The 22,253-nt window shown below is 34.7% G+C and overlaps 3 protein-coding genes across 5 annotated transcripts; 1 reads left to right on the top strand and 2 right to left on the bottom strand.

Annotated features, from left to right (window-relative positions):
• Positions 1-4,761: 4,761 nt before the first annotated feature.
• LOC109817591 (TMV resistance protein N) lies at positions 4,762-11,000 on the bottom strand. Of its 3 annotated transcripts, none has more exons than XM_083070018.1 (6): positions 10,379-11,000; positions 8,697-9,798; positions 8,266-8,541; positions 7,357-8,136; positions 6,746-6,830; positions 5,287-5,454 (listed from the first exon to the last, which is right to left on the bottom strand). In XM_083070018.1, exons 1-6 carry the CDS (start codon positions 10,864-10,866, stop codon positions 5,438-5,440), a joined length of 2,748 nt encoding a protein of 915 aa, XP_082926144.1. In that variant the 5' UTR covers positions 10,867-11,000; the 3' UTR covers positions 5,287-5,437. The 3 variants fall into 3 exon arrangements, 2 of the variants coding, with proteins under 2 accessions (XP_020238467.2, XP_082926144.1); XR_002241363.3 differs by having other exon boundaries at positions 5,320-5,454; positions 6,620-6,830; XM_020382878.3 differs by lacking the exon at positions 6,746-6,830 and having other exon boundaries at positions 4,762-5,454; positions 10,379-10,996.
• Positions 11,001-12,997: 1,997 nt separating this feature from the next.
• Positions 12,998-14,579, bottom strand: LOC109817601 (Mitochondrial transcription termination factor family protein). The gene has a single exon (XM_020382907.3). The coding sequence runs from the start codon at positions 14,207-14,209 to the stop codon at positions 13,094-13,096; it is 1,116 nt and encodes a 371-aa protein (XP_020238496.1). The 5' UTR covers positions 14,210-14,579; the 3' UTR covers positions 12,998-13,093.
• A 4,413-nt stretch (positions 14,580-18,992) lies between these two features.
• Positions 18,993-19,569, top strand: LOC145955938 (uncharacterized). The gene is made up of 2 exons (XM_083071486.1): positions 18,993-19,343; positions 19,456-19,569. Exons 1-2 carry the CDS (start codon positions 18,993-18,995, stop codon positions 19,567-19,569), a joined length of 465 nt encoding a protein of 154 aa, XP_082927612.1.
• Positions 19,570-22,253: the final 2,684 nt, after the last annotated feature.

The raw sequence follows: 22,253 nt of genomic DNA, 5'->3' as shown, positions 1-22,253 counted from the left end.
TTTTAAAAAACACTTTTAGGAGAATAAAATAAAAATAAAAAATGAAATACGTTTCTCTTTTTAAGTGAAAATTAGCAACCACCTAAAAAAACCATTTATTTTGCAATTATTCCCGTCTGCTAGAAATATATACTTATACAATGAAATTCTTAGATCCACAAGGAAGGTCACAACCAGAACATGTAAAAAAATGGAACTAGTCTCGATTGTAAAATTAACTTCACATGCATATTAAGGGAATTGGATTGTGGGTTAAAAGAGCTGTTGGAACTAGGACTACTTACGGTAAGAGGAAAGAAAAAATATGACCAGAATATTCTAGTAAGGAAAAAAAGAACGGTTACTTTTCATCGTAAGGAAAAAATCAAGCAATGAATGCCTTAATTCAAAACTGAAATAACTTTTTTAAACTAAGACTAATAGAAACAAAATGAAATATCCAAACAAATTGTACCTTCTATCTCCGGTGCTCTAGCAGAATCAGAATTAAGGGTCAATCTCTGTCACTGCATCTTTCATCATTCAAACTTTATTCTGTGTTGGATGCACATAAGTTAACTCTCATTACAGGAAATTACCATATAATAGTCAATAAAACATCAATACCAACTGCAGAGATAAAATTACATGCTTGAGCAAGAGTTAGGAAATAATAGAACAAACACACTTCATGTAAATGCTTGACCTCCATCCGCTAATAATTAGATGCATCCACCTACGTGCATGCATGAAAAATCCCCTTGCAAAATCAAAAAAATATTTGCATATCCAATTCTTCCATCTTTTAAATTTGATTCAGATAATACTACACAAGTACACATTAAATTAAAAATACCCACCCAGCAACTTTCTCTGGTCACGCACTTTAAAATCATCTTTATATTTATCTGTAGAAAGTTCCCGCAGCATGAAGAGGACACTACACCAATCTTGGAGGAGACCAATCAGAATTTAAGGTATTACCCAAAAAAAATTCTGAAAAAATAAAGGCATGTTCTGCCCACCAATGCTCTTCAAGGATTAAAATGATTTCAGAAATTCCAGCCCTATAATACCCAAAGTTGCTTGATTACAACAGTATATAGAATGCAGTTTATCCAATATCCACCAAATATTTGCTACAAATTTTATTGCATCATACCATGGCTAGCAACCATGAGGCTTAACCGTAGAAAAAATAAGAGAGACGAGATAATACTAATGTTGTGGGTGAACGTAGCAACTCACTGTATTTTTTATTGAATAAGAGATGACATTTAAATAGCCATTTTACAACATACTGAACTAACAAGAAGATAATAAAATATCTTATCAAATCAAAACTTATCAAAAAACTATCTTATCTAATCTGAAACAAAATAACTCAAAAGATAAATCAAATAATTCCAGATAACTTAAATCGGATATCTCGGATCTCTCGGAATCTCTAGAAATTTAAGATTTTCCAACAAAACTCCCCCATAATCTTAAATTTTTTTTATTATTTTTTTTATTTATTTCGATGCCTCTTCCACCAGAGCGCGATACTCCTCCGCGTACCATGGCCCCGCGAGCCACGCGTCGTCCAGCACCCCCGGCGCCGCGGTGGCCGATGCCTCTTTTGGGACACAAAAATACCTGTTGTTCTTTGGTCCACCTCTAAACCCAGAAAATGCTTCATGATGCCCAAATCGGTCATCTCAAACTCCCTCTTCATCACTTCTTTAAACTCCTCAACTAGCTCAGCTTTGCTTCCCATCTCACTCTTCTCAATTGATCTGATCTCCTCATCCATTTCTTTCTTCCATCTCTCATCAAGTACCGCCTCTTCAAATTTTATGTCTTCTGTTCCTGTCAATAGACATACTACATGTAACTCGTTAGTGGAGTTGTAGATGTCTTGCAAGCTCCGAGTTCTAAGCTGCTCAGGTTCATCATCTTCCTCGGAATACTCATTGGTCCTATCCGAGCTTCTCCCTATTATCTTCGATCTCTCCCTCTCAGAGTTCGAGCTCCCCGAAGTCTCTTCAGAGTTATTCCAGCTCCACTCGCTTTCCTCATCTACCTGGACATCTCGGCTTACCAGAATTTTTCCTGTAATAGGGTTGTACAATTTGTAGGCTTTTGCCTTTTCATCATACCCGATCAAGATATACTTCTTGCTCCTATCATCAAGCTTCGTTCTGAGCTGAGTTGGAACATGACCATAAGCAAGGCTTCCGAAGATCTTGAAGTGATGTATACTCGATTTTTGTCCACTCCATGCTTCTTGAGGTGTCACATCATCCAATTTTGAATGTGGGCACCTGTTCTGTATATATATAGCACACTGCACTGCCTCTGCCCAAAACTTCTCAGGCATATCCTTCCCTTTAAGCATAGCTCGGACCATATCAAGAATAGTCCGATTCTTTCTTTCAGCTACTCCATTTTGTTGTGGTGAATATGGAGCTGTGAGAAAACATTTTATACCTTGCTCTTCACAGTATTCCATAAACTCTGTCGATGTGAATTCTCCACCTCTGTCCGACCTCAAAGCTTTAATTTGTTTGTTAGTCTCTTTCTCCACCATGACTTTAAACTTTTTAAAAGCTTCAAATGCCTTTGATTTTTCTTGCAAGAAATATACCCAGGTCTTTCGAGAGATATCATCTATGAAAGAGATGAAATATTTCTTACCACTGAAGGATGCAGGAGAGATTGGTCCACACAAGTCAGTGTGTATCAGGCCAAGTTGCTCCTTTGCTTTGTACTCGGACGAGCTTGGAAAACTTGTTCTTGTATGCTTTCCGAGTACACACGCTTCACAAAACTTCTTGTCAAACTCAACACCACGTAGTCCGAGCACCAACTCCTTCCTTGATAGCTCGGCCAGGCCTCCAAAGTTTAAATGCCCAAAACGAAAATGCCACATCATGGCTTCATCGTTCACGTCCAGCTTCAAGCACTTATTTTGAAGGATGTTCAGCTCTAGTTTATACATCCGATTCTTTTTCATCTCTACTCGAGCTATTAAACGATCATGTTTGTCCTTCAAATAAAGCACTCGATCCTTCATCAGAACCGAGTTGCCTTTCTCCATCATCTACCCCATGCTTAAGATGTTATTCTTAAGCTCGGGAACGTAGTAGACATTCCTTATTTCTCCAACTCGTCCATCCTTCTGCATATGCCTGATGGTTCCACGCCCTTTTACCGCCACCTTGGAATCATCCCCAAATGACACGAATCCAGCCTTCACCTTGATGAGTTCGTTGAAGAAACTCTCTTCTCCACACATATGATTGCTCGCCCCAGTGTCCAAATACCAGACCGAGTTGTTTAAGCAACTCGAATCAAGCTCGGCTTCTGACTTCTCATTTGAGCTTGGAAGCTCAACTACTGATCTCTCCACGCAACTCAAGTTTAGCTCATCCTCGGAGGCACAACTCGGACGTAGCTTGGTCTCCGAGCTCTGCGTCATCATCAAAATTCCTGCTTCCTCGTCCTCTTCTTCTGTGAGAAGATTCTTCTCTTTCTCTTCACTTCGGCTTTTAGCTCGGCAATACTTTGCTATGTGACCGTATTTTCCACAATTGTAGCAATTTGCCGATCTGCATTCTTTTGCGTAGTGGCCGAGTTTGCCACACTTATAACATTCCACCTCGGACCTCGGCTGACTTCCTTGGCTACGATCACCTCGTCCTTGTCCACCTCCATGATCACCTCGTCCTCTACCTCGTCCTTGATCACCTCGTCCTTGTCCACTTGATCTTCGGCCCTGGGTGTTCCGAGTTTCATTCAAATCAAGTTGCGCCTATAATGTTTGATCAAGTGTATTCTTCATCTTCCTCCTCCTTTGTTCGTGGGCTTTGAGTGACCCAGCGAGCTCTTCCACTGAGAGGACTGACAAGTCCTTTGACTCCTCAATTACGCATGCGATACTCTCGAAATCATCTGTTAATGATCTCAAGATTTTCTCCACAATTCTACTTGCTGGCATTGACTCCCCCATTCCTTCCGAGTTGGTTAGCCACCTTCTCCACCCGAGTTATGTACTCAGATACTTGTTCCTTATCCTCCATCTTCAAACACTCAAACTCTCCTCGAAGAGTTTGAAGTCGGATCTGTCTGACACGGTGGTTACCTCTGTGCGCAACCTCCAAGATCTTCCATATGCTTCCTTTGAAGATGCAGCGTTTGCAATCTTCTCGAAGCCTGACTCATCCACGGCATTGTACAAAAAATACAAAGCCGATTTGTCCTTCACTCGTGTCTTTTCCAATGCGGCAATCTGAGCCACAGATTGGTCTTCGTCCTCCTCGGGTTCTTGAAACCCCTTCTCCACTATATCCCATAGACTTTGGGAACCCAACAGGGTCTTCATCTGTAAACACCAATTATCATAATTGGTTTTCTTTGACAGTTGTGGTACGGTCATTCCATTAACAACCTTCGCCATTACTCTCTCTTTCTTCTTTCCTCTCCTTCACAGGCGCACATTGTTTTCCTCTCACACTCGGCACTCAGAGCATAAAGCTCTGATACCAATTTGTAGAAAAAATAAGAGAGACGAGGTAATACTAATGTTGTGGGTGAACGTAGCAACTCACTGTATTTTTTATTGAATAAGAGATGGCCTTTAAATAGCCATTTTACAACGTACTGAACTAACAAGAAGGTAATAAAATATCTTATCAAATCAAAACTTATCAAAAAACTATCTTATCTAATCTGAAACAAAATAACTCAAATGATAAATCAAATAATTTCAAATAATTTAAATCGGATATCTCGAATATCTCGGATCTCTCGGAATCTCTAGAAATTTAAGATTTTCCAACATTAACAAGTGGACGTGAACTCTTAACAAGATGTTAACGTTCTTAATGAATTTCTATTTTATATCTATGTAACATGAGTTATTCCCTCATCTCTACAAGAAAAAGTACGGGGATCATAGACCAAGACTTTCGCATGCCCAGTAAAAGTTGGTTGAAACCTTTATTGTTCTTGAGTCTTGCTCGTTACAATTTTCTTTATGAATCTTCCAATGGCCTTTTTCTTTGTCTCTTTCTTTGGCTTGGGAGAAGGATCCATTTCCAAGTCAATTGATTCACCATAAATCAGATAAACAACTGTCTTCTTTACCACCAATTCATGCCCAAAAATCACAAAAATCTCCACCTTGTCTCCAGGTCCCAAATGTGATATTATGCCCTGCCAATCCACATCATTGAAGGAAATTACTGTGTCTCGCTTGTGTATCTGGATAGTGCACTTTGTATAATTAACCATTATGACACTAATAAGACATTCTTCCGGTTCCGTGGTTTCAGGGCTTGATGAATAAACAACACACAAAGTCATTCCCTTCATGCAACAACCCTCAGGCACAGTGAAATACACTGCATGCCCCTCACCTATATTGGTCAACCAAGAAGGATCATTGCCACCTGAGAGAAAAACATCAAAACCCTCATTGGCTGCCAATCCCTGTAGTATGAACAAAACAGCATAGTCATTTATGCAATTCCGATATTCAAAAGGACTCCTACAATCATTATTTTGTCATTCAAGGCATTTTAAGAAAATAATAACATAATGCATAAATTAAAACATAGTTATGGTAATTAATTCAAACCAATTTGGTTAATAGTTTTGCTGAGCATCCTCAGTAGCAGAGCAATAAAATTTGGTTAGTAAAACTATGTAGCATGGATTCAGATGCGACACGGATACAAACACATATGGTAAAATCAAAAAACATAAAACACGTGGACACAACATATATATAATATAAATAACAAGATAAAAATATTGTAATATAACAATAACCTACTGAGTCTCAAAAACAAATTATTAAGAGACATCATATTCCACAATAATTTTTTTTTTTAAATCTCGAATCCTCCTTTCATTGTTTTTAATTTTATTAAGATTTTTTCTTTTCTATTATGTGAAAGTTAAATAAGGAGAGACAAAACAATTCTCTTCCTTGTTTCTATTTTTATCAATTTTTTTCTTTTTATTTTAAAAAAATCTCAAATTCTCCTTTTTTTATTTATGTTTTTATTGAGATTTATTCTTCTTTTTTTAAGAAAAACCCAAATCATCTCTTCTTTATTTTTGTTTTTATCGAGATTTTTTTATAAAAAAAAAACTTAAATCCACGTATGAAATAATGCATCAAGATGGTGACATATTCATTTGTAGGTGTCCGCAATGAAGACACCTCAATTTTATAAATGTCCGCGATGGAAACACGTCAATTTTGTAGGTGTGCATCATGGAGAAGTGTCCAATTTGTGTGGACTCGGTCTGTTGAAGTGTTTGAGGCGCGTCAACTCCTAAAGAGTGTCAGATTTAGGAACATGACAGTCGGATGCCGTGTCCGTGCAACATAGTAGTGTACAGGTAACATCGTTCGGTCACACCTTTCGGCATGGGAAACTGATAGGAATGGCCGAACGATGTGGCCGAACGAACAGCCCTCGACAAATAGGCTAAGGAAGCAAAGGTCGACAAGTCAGCACACCAGGTAACCGACACTTGATCGGCCAAACCAAAACCTCAGAGAAGTAAGCCATGGAATCAACAATCATCCCTAATCAAGGATTAAAGCTTAATCACTCGGATAAGTTAATTAGGGACGTATTACCTAATCAGGTAATCCTATTGCAGGGCCCATTAATGTCACCATAAATAGCTCATGTCTCGAGGTAACGTCACTGTTCATTAATTACTATCGATATTCGTGTTTGTCCTAACTTGAGCATCGGAGTACCTTTTGTAGGTACCCTCCACACACCGGAATATTCGCTTGGAGCTCTTGTTCGGCCCTCAGAATACGAGAAGATTACTAGTGTGCCCTTCAGACAGGTACAAGTAGTAAAATAAGTAAATAAAAAAGTAATGCATAAATTAAAACATAGTTATGGTAATAAATTCAGACAAATTTTTTTTGTCAATAGTTTTGTTGTGTACCCGACCCATCAACGCAGATCATTAGGATGCGTTTCTGTTTATATCATACAGGTCTTTCAACTTATATTTCAATCGGAGTATAACAAACATGAAGCAAGCATAGTAGGAAGAAAGTGGAAATCAAAAACAAGTGCTTCATACGAGAATTATCACTTGGCTTGTTGAATATTAAAATAAGAGTTAATCACCTATACACTGCCAGTATAAAGTTTTTTTACACTGGAAACTTTATACTAGTAGTGTATAGGTGATTAACTATTAAAATAATGTGTTTTTTAAATGAAGACGTACGATTATAGAAGGAAAAGGTGCTAGAAGAAGGTGATTGTTGAAGTTTCCCTTAGATATTTCATGTTCTCTTAATAGCTAAAATATAGTGAAGGTAAGTAGACAAAGGGAAAGAGAAAGAACCTCAGATATGCTATTGCTGAGAGTATTGAAGACTTCTTGGTCGTAACTTCCAATTCCAATCAAATAAGACCGCAAGTATTGCTTTGAAATTTGTGATGTACGTGATGTTATTTCCAATTCTGTAAAATTTACACCAAATACGTCGTTCAAAATTGTTTGCACTTGTTTAGATAGTTGAAATTCTGTGTCACATTGCACCAAAACACTTCGAAGATTTGAGAGGTTGCTAAGCATTGGCCCAAGATCACCCAAATTATCACTTTGCATGTCCATGGAAACTAGATATGATGATGTGGTACAAAATGGACGAAAATAAGATAGGGGATTCATTGTTGGTGACATCCAAGATCGAATGATAGAAGGAAAAACATTACGAGATAATCCTTCATATCCACATAGGGATATATAACCAATGCTTTTTGAACTTACTATTGAAAAGGGCACTTGTTTCACAGCAGTATTTTCAGCAAATAGAGTTGTCAAGGATTCCATCTGCACTATATCTTCCTCCAATTTGTCAATCTTCAAACAACCCGAAAGGATGAGAGTTTTCACAGATTTCAACTTATAAATCTCTCTTGGGAGATTGCCTAGGCTGGTACAGTCCTTCAAATTTATCAATAAAAGATTGCGGAGATCTCCAATGGATTTGTGTACCTTGCACAAACTTGGACAATCTTTGAGAATGAGCTTTTCAAGACTTGGTAGTTTTAAAAAGTCAGGGGTTTCTGTCAAGTACTTGGAGTGACTAAGATTGAGGAATTTCAGCCACGGCAAAACCTAGAAAAAAAATGGTTTTTATGACAAAAAATTAGACAAGAAAATGAAAAATGAAATAGTGGTAAGGGGTAACAATTGCTATTTTAACTAAACTATGAGTTTTAAAAGAAAATGGCAAGTAATATATACCTGGGGTTCTTTCCAGACGAGTCGAAGATTACTGTGTTTTAAATCAATAGCAATAACACCTTCCAGATAAAATTTGTTTGGTATGTATTTTGAAGGAAACCCTTGCCAACAAATCCATCTCAGTTTCTTGGAAAGATATCCATAATCTCCTGTGAGTAGTACATGATCAAGTTGCAACAGTCTCAATCTCTTCATTTCCTCAAAAGCATAAGCTTTGAAGCAATCTCTACCGGTGAAATGGAATTTCAGAGCCAATCCCTCAATAGCTTCTGTCCCCTGTGATGAAAAGAGCAAAGAAAAATAAATTTGGAAAAGTGTATTGTTAGCTCACTAGAAAGTTATACTTAAAGCTCAGCCTAACCGCAAATGAATTCCACATGAAAAGGCAAACACTTTCATGTTTCAAAACTGTAAATAGAGAATGTGCTTACAGTATTCTTTGCCAATACATCAAGTACATCCTCGTGAAACCACAATCGACTGCGCTTCCCAGGTTCTTTTCTTGAACTTTCACAAATTATTTCTCTTCCCATGTCCCGTAGCAATTGATGCATTCCAAGTTTGTTGTTTCTTTCAACTTTTAAGAGACTACGCTCTATAAGAACTGTTATTCCAATATCAGCATGTAGTCCACAACCATTTAGTATCTCCGTAACATAGGCTCTATCTTTACCGATAAAGAAACAACATATATCAAGGAATATATCCTTTTCCATGTGATCACGTAAACCATCAAAGCTTATTCTTAATTTCTCTTGAACTTGATCATTGGGAATTATTTTTAGTTTTGACAATACACTTTCCCAATCTTTCTTTGTCCTCTCAATTAAATAAGAACCAAGAACTTCAAGAGCTAGAGGTAGCCCTCCACAATAAGCAACTACATTTCTTGCAAGTTCATTGAAGTCTTCTACTGGTTTTGCTTCTCTAAAAGCATGCCAACTAAAAAGCTCAAGTGACTCATCTTCATCCATTTTATCCATCTCATAAACATAATCAACTTTAAGTAGGTCAAGCAAGTGTAGATCTCTAGTTGTTATGAGTATTACACTTCCTTGACCGAACCATTTACGATTTCCACATAGGTCTTTTAATTGGCCAAACTCGTTGACATCATCAAGTACAATGAGTGCCCTTTTCCCAGAAAGTCTGTTCTCGATCATAGTTTTTCCCATTCCAACGCTATGTATCTTCACCTTTGTTTTTAGGACATCTGAAAGAAGTTGTTCTTGTAAAATAACATGTCCTCTACCATCTGTCTCACACACCTCTCTAATATTTTCAATGAAACTTTTATCCATGAATCTACGATGAATTTGATTGTAGATGGCTTTGGCTATGGTAGTTTTGCCAGATCCTCCCATTCCCCATATTCCTATAATACTGACCTTGGTGGATTGATTTTCAATAAATCCAATCACTTGTTGCATACGGGGTTCCAATCCAACAGGAAATTCAGTAATAGACAAGAGTGCGTAGTCTAGTTTTGTGAGAACGTCCTCAACAATTTCCTTCACTAGTTTAGCCTTATTCCTTCAAATTAAATAATTACCATAAGACAGTCAGAATAGTTGTGCGCATATTTGCATAAACATCTACATAAACACTTTTATGAAGAGAAAATAAGAAAAATAAAATAAGATTCTCGGACGCTAAAATATAAACAATTTGTAAAAGTTTTATCGTAATTAAAGTAAATTTTAAAAACAAAACTTAAGAACTAGAATTTTACTATGATAATAAGCAAGAATAAATATTTAATATAATCATTTATTACAACATAATACGACGATGCAACTCCAATCAGATCGGAGACCATTACCACTGCATGCTAGTTTTGTCCAATTTTTAACTGAGGAATGTTAGCTTACGGATAAGGATAATTTTATTTTATTTTATTTTCTTATCTACATACTTATAAATAAGTTTATTGAAACAAGCAACCTTCTCTGGCTCCCTGCTAGTTTCGAACCGAGGACTTGGAGCTTGAAAATTTAAAATCCAAACCATCAAGTCTCTCGGGAAACCGGCTTCAAACAAGCAACCTTAAAACGCGCTATATTGGGTCTCAAATAATAAGATGCAAGACACTGTACAGTATCGATTGGTGTACCTGCGATTCCTCACATCCCAACCAGAGAAATTTGCAGCTTTGGTGAGTGCCGTTCTCCACCTCCGTAACCCATATTCTAAAAGTTCTGGTAAATGCTTTTTTTCTGCAGCTGCTTTCAAAGCGTTTTCAATATGACCAATCGGATGACGTACAACGGAAGGGTCCACATCGTAAAATATGGGCACAACTAATTGGCCACAAGTTTCGTGGCATTCGATGATTTTCTCAAGCTCAGTGAGACACCAAGTGGATTCGGTATAGGTTTCGGAGAAAACAACTATTGCTATCTGAGACCCTTCTATTGCTCGCATTAGTTCCTCCAGTTGCATTCCCTTGAGTAGATTCTCCTCATCGAAGAAAGTGTTGACTCCGGCATTTAAGAGGGCGTAATAGAGATGAGAAACGAAATTCCTGGTGCCTCCTCCCCTGAAATTGATGAACACATCGTAGATCCATTGTGGTCTGGATTTGGATGACGAAGACGACATAAGTCAACGATTGGAATACAAAGCAATAATGCAAAATACAAAGAGATGTTATCTATGTTGTCAAATTGGATTAGTGCAAAGCTAGTGTTGTCAAATGTTAAGGGGATACAAAACAGTCCACATGAACACGTCACTTTAAATCAACGCGTTAAGACGCATGACATATAGTTATATATGAAAGACTGAAAATGAACGCGGTATTTTAACTTATTGATGTAACGCATTCGGCATTTCTAACACACAAGTTGGGTGAATCACACCCCTAAAGTCTCCCCTTAGATTCTAAAAAAAGTTAATTTTTTCAAGCAAATTTCAAAATTTAATCATTTTTATTTTTCATTTATAAATATATGTTCGTATTATTATTATTTAAATCATCTAATTTCTAGAAAATTTTGGAACTAATATAATAATTGTTATATTATGTTACAATTAAAGATTTGTTTGAGATTTTTTAGTTTCAGGCATTAATATGATAATTTTTATATTTTCAATGAGTTAAATATAATTTGTTTTAAAATAAATCAATTACGAAGAAAATTTTATAATGTTAGCGTTACTTATAAATAATTTTGAAGTGATGTGATTTTTATTTATATATTTTCAATTTTTTAAAAAAAAAGTTAGTAGTAAAATTTACTATAAAATTTTATCATGTAAAATTTTTCAAATTGTTTCAACTACAAAAATAAAATTCTAAAGTCAAAATAGAGGTTATTTTGTCACGATTTATCATATAAAAAAATTAATATATATGTATATATTAGGTTAAATATGTTTTTATCCATTAAGTATAACAATTGTGCGATTTTAATCTATCAAACTTGAATTGAATAATTTTAGTTTCTTAAGTATTACAATTGTACAATTTTATTTTCTTAAATTTATTTTTGAAAAATATAGTAGACTCATATCTAATATATTATCAATTCTAGGGATTAAGTGTCTATAATTAATGGTGATGTTGTTAACAACTCATAGTCACAACACATTCCATTAAAATTGGCTCCAAAAGAAATTTGCAAACAAAATTAAAATTAAATTTGAATTTGGTATGTGGATCTAATTTAAAATTAGCACATATATTTATACAAAAGTATGATGAAAAAAGATAATCTTATAAATAAAAAAAATCATATAAATATTTCTTATATCTCATACCTATTTGAAATATTTTAAATAAACAATCATGAAAAGGAAAGAAAAAGATAGGTGAATTCACCTATTAGATATTTTATTTTCTATTTCTTTATTTTATATGAATAGAGAATTGAAAACATTTAAGTGCAGTGTCAAAAATATTAATAAATTATTTTTATATTTCAAATTTATTTACTTAATTATATTGTTAATAATGTAATATATATATATATATATTAATTTTTTTATTATATTATATAAATAAATAAGTTAACTTTTTTTATTAGTTAAGTCCAATCTTTTCATTAAATTGATTAAACCGATCTTTAAACAAATTAAATCATAAGTCCTTATTTAAATGATGGGTGGTGATAAATCCTCTGAAGACAGTCAAATACTGCTAGCTAAAAGCGAGCGAGGAAAGAAGAAGTATGGTGATCAACATGGTAGAAGATTCCAGCCGAAAGATATGAGTACTGTTCAGTGTCATTACTGTAGAAATGTATGAAGGAGAAGAAGAAGAGTATTCCTTCTGTAAGTGTGGCCTGTTATGATAATGGATTAATGTGAGATTTTGGATGAAGGGAGGATATGTTGTGCCTAAAGTGTGTGAGTATCCTCTAAAGTCCCACATCGGATAGTTTTGAAGAAGGAAAGTGGTAGACTACTACTATAAATAAGGGGTGATAGTTTGGGTCTACTTACCACAACAGTTTTTGGGTCTATTGGGGACTTGGGTAGTTGTGTGCCAAGAGAGGGTTTATAATTTTTTCGTGCAAAAATTGTGTGAAAGGGTTGCAATTTTATTCTTGTAAAAATTGCAAGTGGAGTAATAAAATAATTTGTTGAGTGTGTTTGTGGATGTAAGCAAGAAGTGCCGAACCACGTTAATTTTTGAGTTTATTTCTCTATTTTTATTTCTCTCGTGTGTGTGCTTCCGCTATTGAAGTTTTCATTTTCCTCTGGTGCCCAACAATATGCATAGTTAATGTCACAAAAATAATTTCCAATAACATGATGAGCCAGAAAATGGACATGGATCTCAGCTCCAAAATTACTTCATAGCATGATAAATGTAGTTCAGATTTCAGAAAGGGAATCCTCTCTTACTATACTTCTTTGATGACTCGCCTAATCTCTTCACCTCCTTAGTCCTCTTATAGAATTCCATCAATTCACTGGCAACATCCTTGTCATGGCATTTGACAAACATGGTTAAAAACCTCTCCTCTGTCATCCTCAGCGACCTTACCATCGTTGGTCCCATGATTTGCAACTTTGAATCCATATCTTGTATCTTCAATGCTAGAAGCACTCTTGGCTTCAGAACAGTATCCACATTGGCATACAAGAGATATGGCTGCTTTAGAACCATCTTAGCATCCAGGTTCATGGTGCCCAAAATGAAAGTCATGTTCCTCTGAACCTTATCGGTCGACAATGTCAAAACATTAGGAGACCTCCCCATAAGACCAAATATCTCATCCTCAGAAAACCCAAACCTCGCGAAATTCGCCAACTTATCCCGAATCGTTTCCACACGAGAGATTCCTATCAATGTGGCCGCATACTTATACATCTTTGAATCCTTGGTAAGCCCCGTCTTGCCTAGATATTCCAGCTTCTCAGCATTGAATGAAGTCCTCGAAATAACCGTGGGCCGCAAAAGGAGCATTTGAACCAAGTCCTCTTTCTTGACACCCAACTTCTCATAGATCTCAACTGTTGCCTTAACATTATAGCAACCCTTCGATAGCAGCAACGAAGGGTTCCTCACAATGGCCTTCTGAAGCACTTCCTTCGTCTCAAACAATGAAGTAAGATACGCAATCCTCTCATCTAAGCAACGGTTAACCCGAGTACTAAAAAACCGTGGCCTACAATTGAGAATCTTCACAAGTTCAGACCCGTGTATGCCCAAATCATTCAGCAGATACAGTTTTGATTGAACCTGCGTGGGATCAGCATTGCGCAATGAGGGACAACGCGTGAATATTCTCATCAAATCATCATCACTACAACCCCATTTGCTTAAAAGTTCAGTGGCATTGTTCCATTTGTTTGTAGATTCTTCAACTTCAACTTCAACCTTGGTTTGGGTCAGGCCAATGGTCGAACAGGTGGCGGAACTGAACACTCGCAGAGCTTTTACGACTGCGGCTCGTGAAAAAATATTTGACCCAGTTGAAACAAACCGAAGCATGAGAGTGAGACCGTTAATACGAGGATGAAATTGTTTTAGTACGAGGAACAAGAGGCAGCGCTGAAATTTTGGTTTTTTTTTTTTTCTAAATCTTGAAAGAAGAGGGTAAAAGAATGTCCTAGAAATTCCTGTAAGAAACTAAGAATGCAATGGCTGGTACTGCAAAAGAAACGGCGAGTGACTTGGAGCTTCATCAACTGCCAGTAACAGTTAGTTGAAGAGGTTAAAGGAGTACCGGAAAACGCTGCCACACTGAGAAGGGGACCTGTAAATATGAAAAGAGCACAACGGACTTATGGAGTGTTAGGAAATTTTACTAGTCTTTAAACCTATGGAGCACACGAAGATTATTTAGATATTCAAATGTTAATTATTGAGAAATGAATTTGTAAATAGGTTCATAAAATTTTTTATACTTGAAAAAACATAAATACATTTTCATTTTGTTAGAATACCCTCTTATTAAGTTCATATTATAAAGTACATGATAGAATGAATATAAAGACAACAAATTTCAAATACTATAAACTTGACAAATTCAAAATTCAAAGTTTTAAAATTATTTTTAAATTTTTTTATGGTTCTTAACCATAGTAAAAATATGTCATACAAAAGTGGTAATGAAATTAAGACTCAAATTCAAACTAATAATTCAATAACAATTAAATAAAAAAAGGTAAAATTATCATTATCACTATGTTTATTCGATACACTCTCATTATTTTTAATTTTATTATCTTGTCAATCAATTTTGAGAATAAAATGAAATATAACTAAAGTTATTTGGTTTAGATTTTATATCGTAAATTTCATGTACTTTTGTTGGACATTTGAACTATTAGCTTTCAAATCTCATTTTGATATTAAGTTTATCTTTGTTATAGTTATGTAAATGGCAAGTGTGAAAAAAAGATAAACATTAGAAGGAAATGTTAAATAGTATAAATAAAAAAATTGATATTTTTTTAAATAGTAAAATAGTAATATTAATAGTGTATTTGGATGAGAAATTTTACAAATTCAAAGAATTTAAAATTATTGATATTTGAATTACTTTGATTTTAATTTCTATCATTCTTAAAATATTTTATTTGGATAAGTCATTTACAAATTTTTAAAATTTTTAACTTTTAGTTTTGATATAATAATTTGATTCTACCATGATAAAATTAATTTTAAAAATATATTCATATATTGAGATTTTTAAATTAATTTTTATAAAAATAATTATTAGCCAATTTTAAAATATTTAATAATTTTAAAATTAATATTCGATAATATTTAATAATTTTAAAAAAAAATTTGAATATTCAATAATTAAAAGAGTAAAGAGATAAGATAAAATATATAAGTAAAATAAGAAAAATAAATATGAGAAATTTCAAATTCTCCCAAATTCTTACTTTTTTTGGAGAATTTAAAATTTTACTATTTTAAAGAATTTCACTAATGTTTGAATTTTAAATTCTTTGTAAATTATCTATCCAAACAAAACATTTCACCTCCAAGAATTTGAAATTCTTCAAATAAATGAATTACTCTATTTAAATTCTTCATTCAAACACGCTATAATAGTAAAGAATAATGGAGAAGAGACAAATGAAACATGGGATAATTTTTATATTGTTTCGTCTCAATCACCGAGACTATATTCAGTTTTGAATCCAATTAGATTGAGTTTGACTATTTCAAACAAGATACAATTATTCTTTCAACAAGTCATTTTTGACTCAAAAGTAAGTGTTCTTTGAATTGTCTCTTTAAAAATTGTACCTAAGTATTATTTTTACATAAAGTCTCTCTAAGTTGTAATACCAAGTATTTTTTTATGATCAAGCCTCTTCGGAGTATTAATTTATTGACAAACCTCTTTAAACTCCACCAAATATTCTTTTTTATAGATATTATTTTATTTTAAAGATAATGTATGATACAACCAATTAAGAAGAAAAGTCTTTAAAGAAAGAATGATAATGATGTATGGAATTTTGGGATTCTAATACTCGAGATCTTAACTGACAAATTTCCTGAGAACTATCTCACACTTTGGTATAATACTGATTCTAATATAGCTAGTTAAGTAAATACTATGATTGCTGATAAGCGCACCAATGACGCATTTGACATAGAGTTTGGAAGAATCGAATATAGTAAAGCTCAATTGCTCAACCTCTTTTTTGATTGGCTTGAGTTGTTGTGAGGAGAATGTGGAAAAAAGGCTAGATATCAAGGAAGCTCTTGGACAAATTGAAGACTTGAACAAAACTGAAAATGATACAATTATTAGAGATTACTCCTTGTCGTAACCCGAAAAATTCCGATCTTACAACTAATGGTTTAGACTTACAATTAAAAATCTCATTAATTAGGAAATGTATGAAAACTGGACTAATCCTTAATTAATGATTTTGAAAATGGTTCGTGGGAGTCACCACCAATGTTTTACTCAAAACATTGGAGAAAGAAGAGGTTTTTTGAAAATCCAATAATGGCCTTGATAACCAAAATTGGGTTCGGGGGTTGATTACGTGTATGGAAGGTATTAAACACTCATACAACGCCCTTAATTGGTATCCTATGATGAAACTAGCATAATAAGAAATAATAATTTAAATATTAAATCCCCTTTATTGGTGATTATTTATATACATGAAATTTAAATTACACCATTGACCTTGAGATGTCTGCATGGTTGCTTTTATTATAACAATATTTAAAATAAAAGAAGTGGAAGATGAAGAAAGAGATTGATGAATAATACCTCGTAGCAAGCTTTATTAGATCTTCAAATAGGGAGACTCTTAGGTACTTTTTGGCTACCTAACACACTACAACATTTCTCATAGAATCTCAAGAAATACAATAGGAGAGAAAGAGAATTTTTGAGCTATATAGAGTTATGGACAAATTTTTCCGGCCCCTGGGGCAGTGCCCGAGTCTATTATTTATAGATGTCAAAATTGACTAGAACGGCCCATTCTGGATTCAGAACGGCCCATTCTGGATTCAGAACGGTCTATTCTGGGTCAACTCGTTATGTGTTAAATTTGAATCTAGAATGACCTGTTCCAGAAGCAGAATGGCCCGTTCTGGATTTGAATTTAGTTCATAACAGCCTATTTTGGAATGGCCCATTCCAAATTAGGGTTTCTATGCCTTTTTAGTAGTTTGAAACGACCCATTCCAAGCAGGGAATAGCCCGTTCTAGGCTACTAAATCACCCTTATTGGGCTTTGGGCTTTCTAATGTCACGTCGTATCATTTCTGGGCTTTCGAGGGCTCCTTTTCTTCATGCTGGATGTCCATTTCCTTGTTTGTATGCCCTAAATGAAATTAGGTGTCTACACTCCTCTACTATTTATAGAGCTGGGTGATTGTGACTCGTTTTCTTTTTTCACTACTTCATTTCAACTTTATTTGGAACCTACCAATTTGTACAGGTCGAAGGTGGCTTTCCCCATGAAGATGAACATATGCTATTAATCAATCATAACTTGTTTAATTAATTAATTAGTTTTTGTCTTCATCTATTTTTTTTTTCTTAACATAACTAGCCATTTCTCTAACTAAACCATCTTGTATTGTTACTTTGTCCATATAAAACTAGTTAGGATTAGGCAACCTCTTCCTTAATTTAACAAATCTCCGTATAAAGCAATATTTGTCTCACAATGTTGAATCTATAGTGCTTGGCATTTTGCAAAACATGCACGTATTTACAAAAATTAATTTCTAACATGCACATGATTAGTAAGTGTACAAATCTCACCAATGGTATAAGCTTGGATATATATATATATATATATATATATATATATATATATATATATATATATATATATTATTGAATTGGTATACAAATCTCTAACTTTATCATTTTTAATAAATTATGTGTTCACCGAATTAGTGAGAGAACTTAATCACACTATTCATATATTAAGTTGAAGACACTGATGTCAAACTTGGATTAGTTTCTATACCAACCTGACCGAGAATACAAACTCGAGTAATGGTTTCACCAAGTTAATATGTTAACCTTTTTTAATAACTAGAGAACATATACAATCAAGTCGACATATCAACTAAATATTCATATTTACTATTCAAAGGAAAGTAGTAAGGTACGTATAACAGAAAAAGGGGAAATATTTGGTAGAATAGACTAACTTAATCATCGAAGTTCTTTTTGTATTAGATACATTTTAATAAGCCTTTAGTTGTTACTAGAATACTAGAGGTTGTTAGCTTTGAATAAGTCTCCTAGTTTGACTAGAATTTTGTTTCCTTATTTGTTGGGTAGTTGTTGTCTCTTGGATATTTTTCTGTTTGTGAACTAGCTATATATATTTTGTATAGCACATGAATAAAATAGAGTTATCCTTCCTTTATGAAATACTTTAGCAACTATTTTTATTTTATAACATTCTGGCATCAAAGCCTCTTGTAGGCCTGATAAAGCATAACTGCATCTAGCTAATCTATAAGAAAGACAGAGAGTGATGGCAATAGAAAATACTTTCATGCAACCTTCGATTCCTAAGTTTGATAGTCACTATGATCATTGGGAAATGTTGATGGAGAATTTTCTACATTCGAAAGAATATTGGGGTTTGGTTAAAACTGGAATTTTAGTTGCATCTGTTCGAACGACTCCAACTGAGGCGCAGCAGTGTCAAATAGATGAAAATAAGGTTAAGGACTTGAAAGTGAAGAATTATCTTTTTCAAGCCTTGGATCGTTCCATTATCGAAACAATTCTCAAGAAAGACACTACAAAGGACATATGGAACTTTATGAAGTAGAAGTACCAAGGTTCAAGTGGATTAAGCGAGCTCAATTGCAAGCATTGAGGAAGGAATTTGAGACACTCCATATGAAGGCTGGAGAGACTATGCATGACTATTTCGCACTTACACTTACGATTGAGAACAAGATGAAGGCTAATGGTGAAAACAAAAGTGACATAGAAGTAGTGGAAAAGATATTACGATCTATGACTTCAAAATTCAACTATAAGGTCTATTTAATTGAGGAGGCACAAAACACTAGCAAACTGTCTATAGATGAATTGCAAAGTAGTTTGCTAGTGCATGAGCAAAAGATGATTGGTCCAGAAGAGGAACAAGCTTTGAAGGTGAATTATGGGGAATCTTCTAATTGAGGAAGAGGTCATAATGGCTATCGAGGACGAGGAAGGGCAAACTTCGAAAAATCCACTGTTGAGTGCTTCAACTGTCACAAACTAGGGGACTTCTGGTGGGAATGTCAGAGCAATGAAAGCAACCATAATGAGATTTCTGAAGTTGCTCATGGCTCAGATTGGAGATGAACAACTCCAAAGTTGTGCTTATTCAACATAACAGTTGCAAGGTAATAACTGAAATTTTTTGTGTCGTACTTGAAAAATAAATTGCTAAGTGTTGGACAGCTTCAAGAGAAGGGTTTAGCTGTGCTTATCCAACATAATAGTTGCAAGGTTTATCATCCTAAAAGGAGTGTTATCATGAAATTTGTAATGTCCTCTAATCGCATGTTCAAAATTGCAGTAGTGTCTTTAACATCTAGTACAACTTACTTCAATACAATAATTGAAAATGTTGGTCAATTATGACATTGTCATTATGGTCATTTGAGTTTTAATGAACTCAACACCCTACATCAGAAAGAGATGGTAGTGGGTTTGTCGCAACTGATAAAACCATCAAGAGTGTGCAAGGAATGTTTGAATGGGAAGCAACAACGAGATCCATTCCACAAGAAGAGTGCTTGGAGAGTTGAATTGCCACTACAGTTGATCCATTCTGATCTATGTGGTTCTATTCAACCAATTTCCAATAGCAATAAGAGGTACTTCATTTCTTTCATTGATGATTGTACTAGAAATACATGGATTTATTTTCTACATGAGAAATCAAAAGCATTGAAGTTATTCAAAGAATTTAAAGCCAAGGCTGAACATGAAGCGAGTTTGTAAATTAAGGCTCTTCGAACAGATCGTCGGGGTGAATTCACTTCATCAGAATTCTAAAATTTATGTGTTGAAAACAGGATAAAAGGCAACTCATTGCTCCGTATTTGCATTAGCAAAATGGTGTCGTTGAGTGAAAGAATTGTACCATTATGAATATGATTTGAAGCATGATGATCGCAAAAAGTATCCTGAAGAGTTTTTGGCCAGAAGCTGTTAATTGGGTAGTTCATGTTGTTAATAGAAGTCCAACATTAGTAATGCAAAATAAGACGCCTGAGGAAGCTTGGGGTGGGAAAAAACCTTTTGTTAGGTATTTTAAAGTCTTTGGATGTGTGGCTCATGTGCATGTGGGACATAGCTCTCGAACTAAATTGTATAAACGTAGTGTAACATGGGTTTTATTGGGAGTTAGTGAGGAATTAAAGGCATATGGACTATATAATCCCATTGATAGAAATATAATTATTGGTCGAGATGTTGTATTTGAAGAGGATGGATGCTAGAATTGGGGAGAAGAATTCAGAAGCTCCATTCAATCCGAATTGGATTGGCATGACAATGAAAGTGATGCTGAAGTGGATAATCATTTGAAGGAAGAAGATGAAGAAGGATTTGCACAACAAGATGAAGTAGCCCAACAAGAAGAAGCTCGTGAACAACAAATTCCAAAAAGGCATCACACTCTACCGTCTTGGATGCAAGATTATCGGGTGAAGGTTATGTAATGATGACTTTGAGTCACATTTTACTATCGACAGCGAAAATGATCCTATCCACTATGAAGAAGAAGAAAAGAATCCAATTTGGAGAAAAGCCATGAAAGAAGAAATTGAAGCTATAAAAAGAAATGGAACGTGGTATTTAACTAAGCTTCCAGGAGGTGCTAAGAAGATTGGGGTTAAATGGATCTTCAAAACTAAGCGTGATGAGAAATGAGATGTTAGTAAGCATAAAGCACGATTGGAGGTTCGAGGATATACTCAAGAATATGGAGTAGATTTCAAGGAAGTGTTCTCCTTTGTAGCATGCATGGAGACTATTTGATTGGTCATTGTTGTAGCTGCTCATCATGGATGGCCTATTGACCAGTTGGATGTCAAATTTGCCTTCTTGCATGGGGGATTAACTGAAGATGTTTTTGTTGAACAACCAGAAGGATTTGAAATAAAGGGCGAAGAAGGAAAAGTTTATAAGCTGAATCGTGCTCTATATGGCTTAAAACAGGCCCTGGGCTTGGTACAATCGCATTGAAAAGCATGAACCCTCTTTATTCACTAAGGTGAGGGAGAATAGTATTATGGTGGTAAGTTTGTATATGGATGATTTGATTTATATAGGGAATAACAATGAGTTGATGATGGAGTTCAAGGAATCAATGCAGTCGGAATTCACTATGATTAACATGGGAAAAATGAAATTCTTTCTCGATCTTTAAGCAACACAGGAAGTTGTTGGTATTTTTGTGTGTCAAAAGAAGTATGTGATAGATCTTCTAGAGAGATTTGGAATGAGCAATTCAAATTTTGCTCATAATCCAATGGTTCTAGGAAGCAAATTAGGCAAGGATGAAGAAGGAAAAGGAGTTGATAAAACACTCTACAAGCAGATAGTCGGTAGTCTAATGTACACAATTGTCACACGGCTAGACATTATGTACAGTGTGATATCAAATAATCATATGATATCTCAAAGGAACTTGCGAATTTGGATTGTTCTATCAAAGAAATGGAGGAAAATATCTGATCGGTTATATGGATTGTGACTATGTTAATAATGTTGAAGACAGAAAAAACACATCAGGCTATGTTTTCATGATGAGTGGGGTTGCTATCTCATGGAGTTCAAAGAAGCAACTAGTAGTGGATTTATCAACAATTGAAGCGAAATTTCTATTAGCAACTACAAGTTCTTGTCAAGCTGTGTGGCTTAGACCAATACTTGAGGCAGTGGGAGGAAATCAAACAAGCCCTATAGTTATCTACTGTGACGATAGTTCTACCACAAAGCTGTCAAAGAATCCAGTTATGCATGGGAAGAGTAAACACATCGATGTACATTTTCATTTTCTAAGGG

This window comes from Cajanus cajan, chromosome 3 (assembly GCF_000230855.2).
Source record: "Cajanus cajan strain Asha chromosome 3, NIPB_CcT2T_4, whole genome shotgun sequence".
Classification (NCBI taxonomy): domain Eukaryota; kingdom Viridiplantae; phylum Streptophyta; class Magnoliopsida; order Fabales; family Fabaceae; genus Cajanus; species Cajanus cajan.
This window is presented reverse-complemented; position numbering and strand designations above follow the sequence as displayed.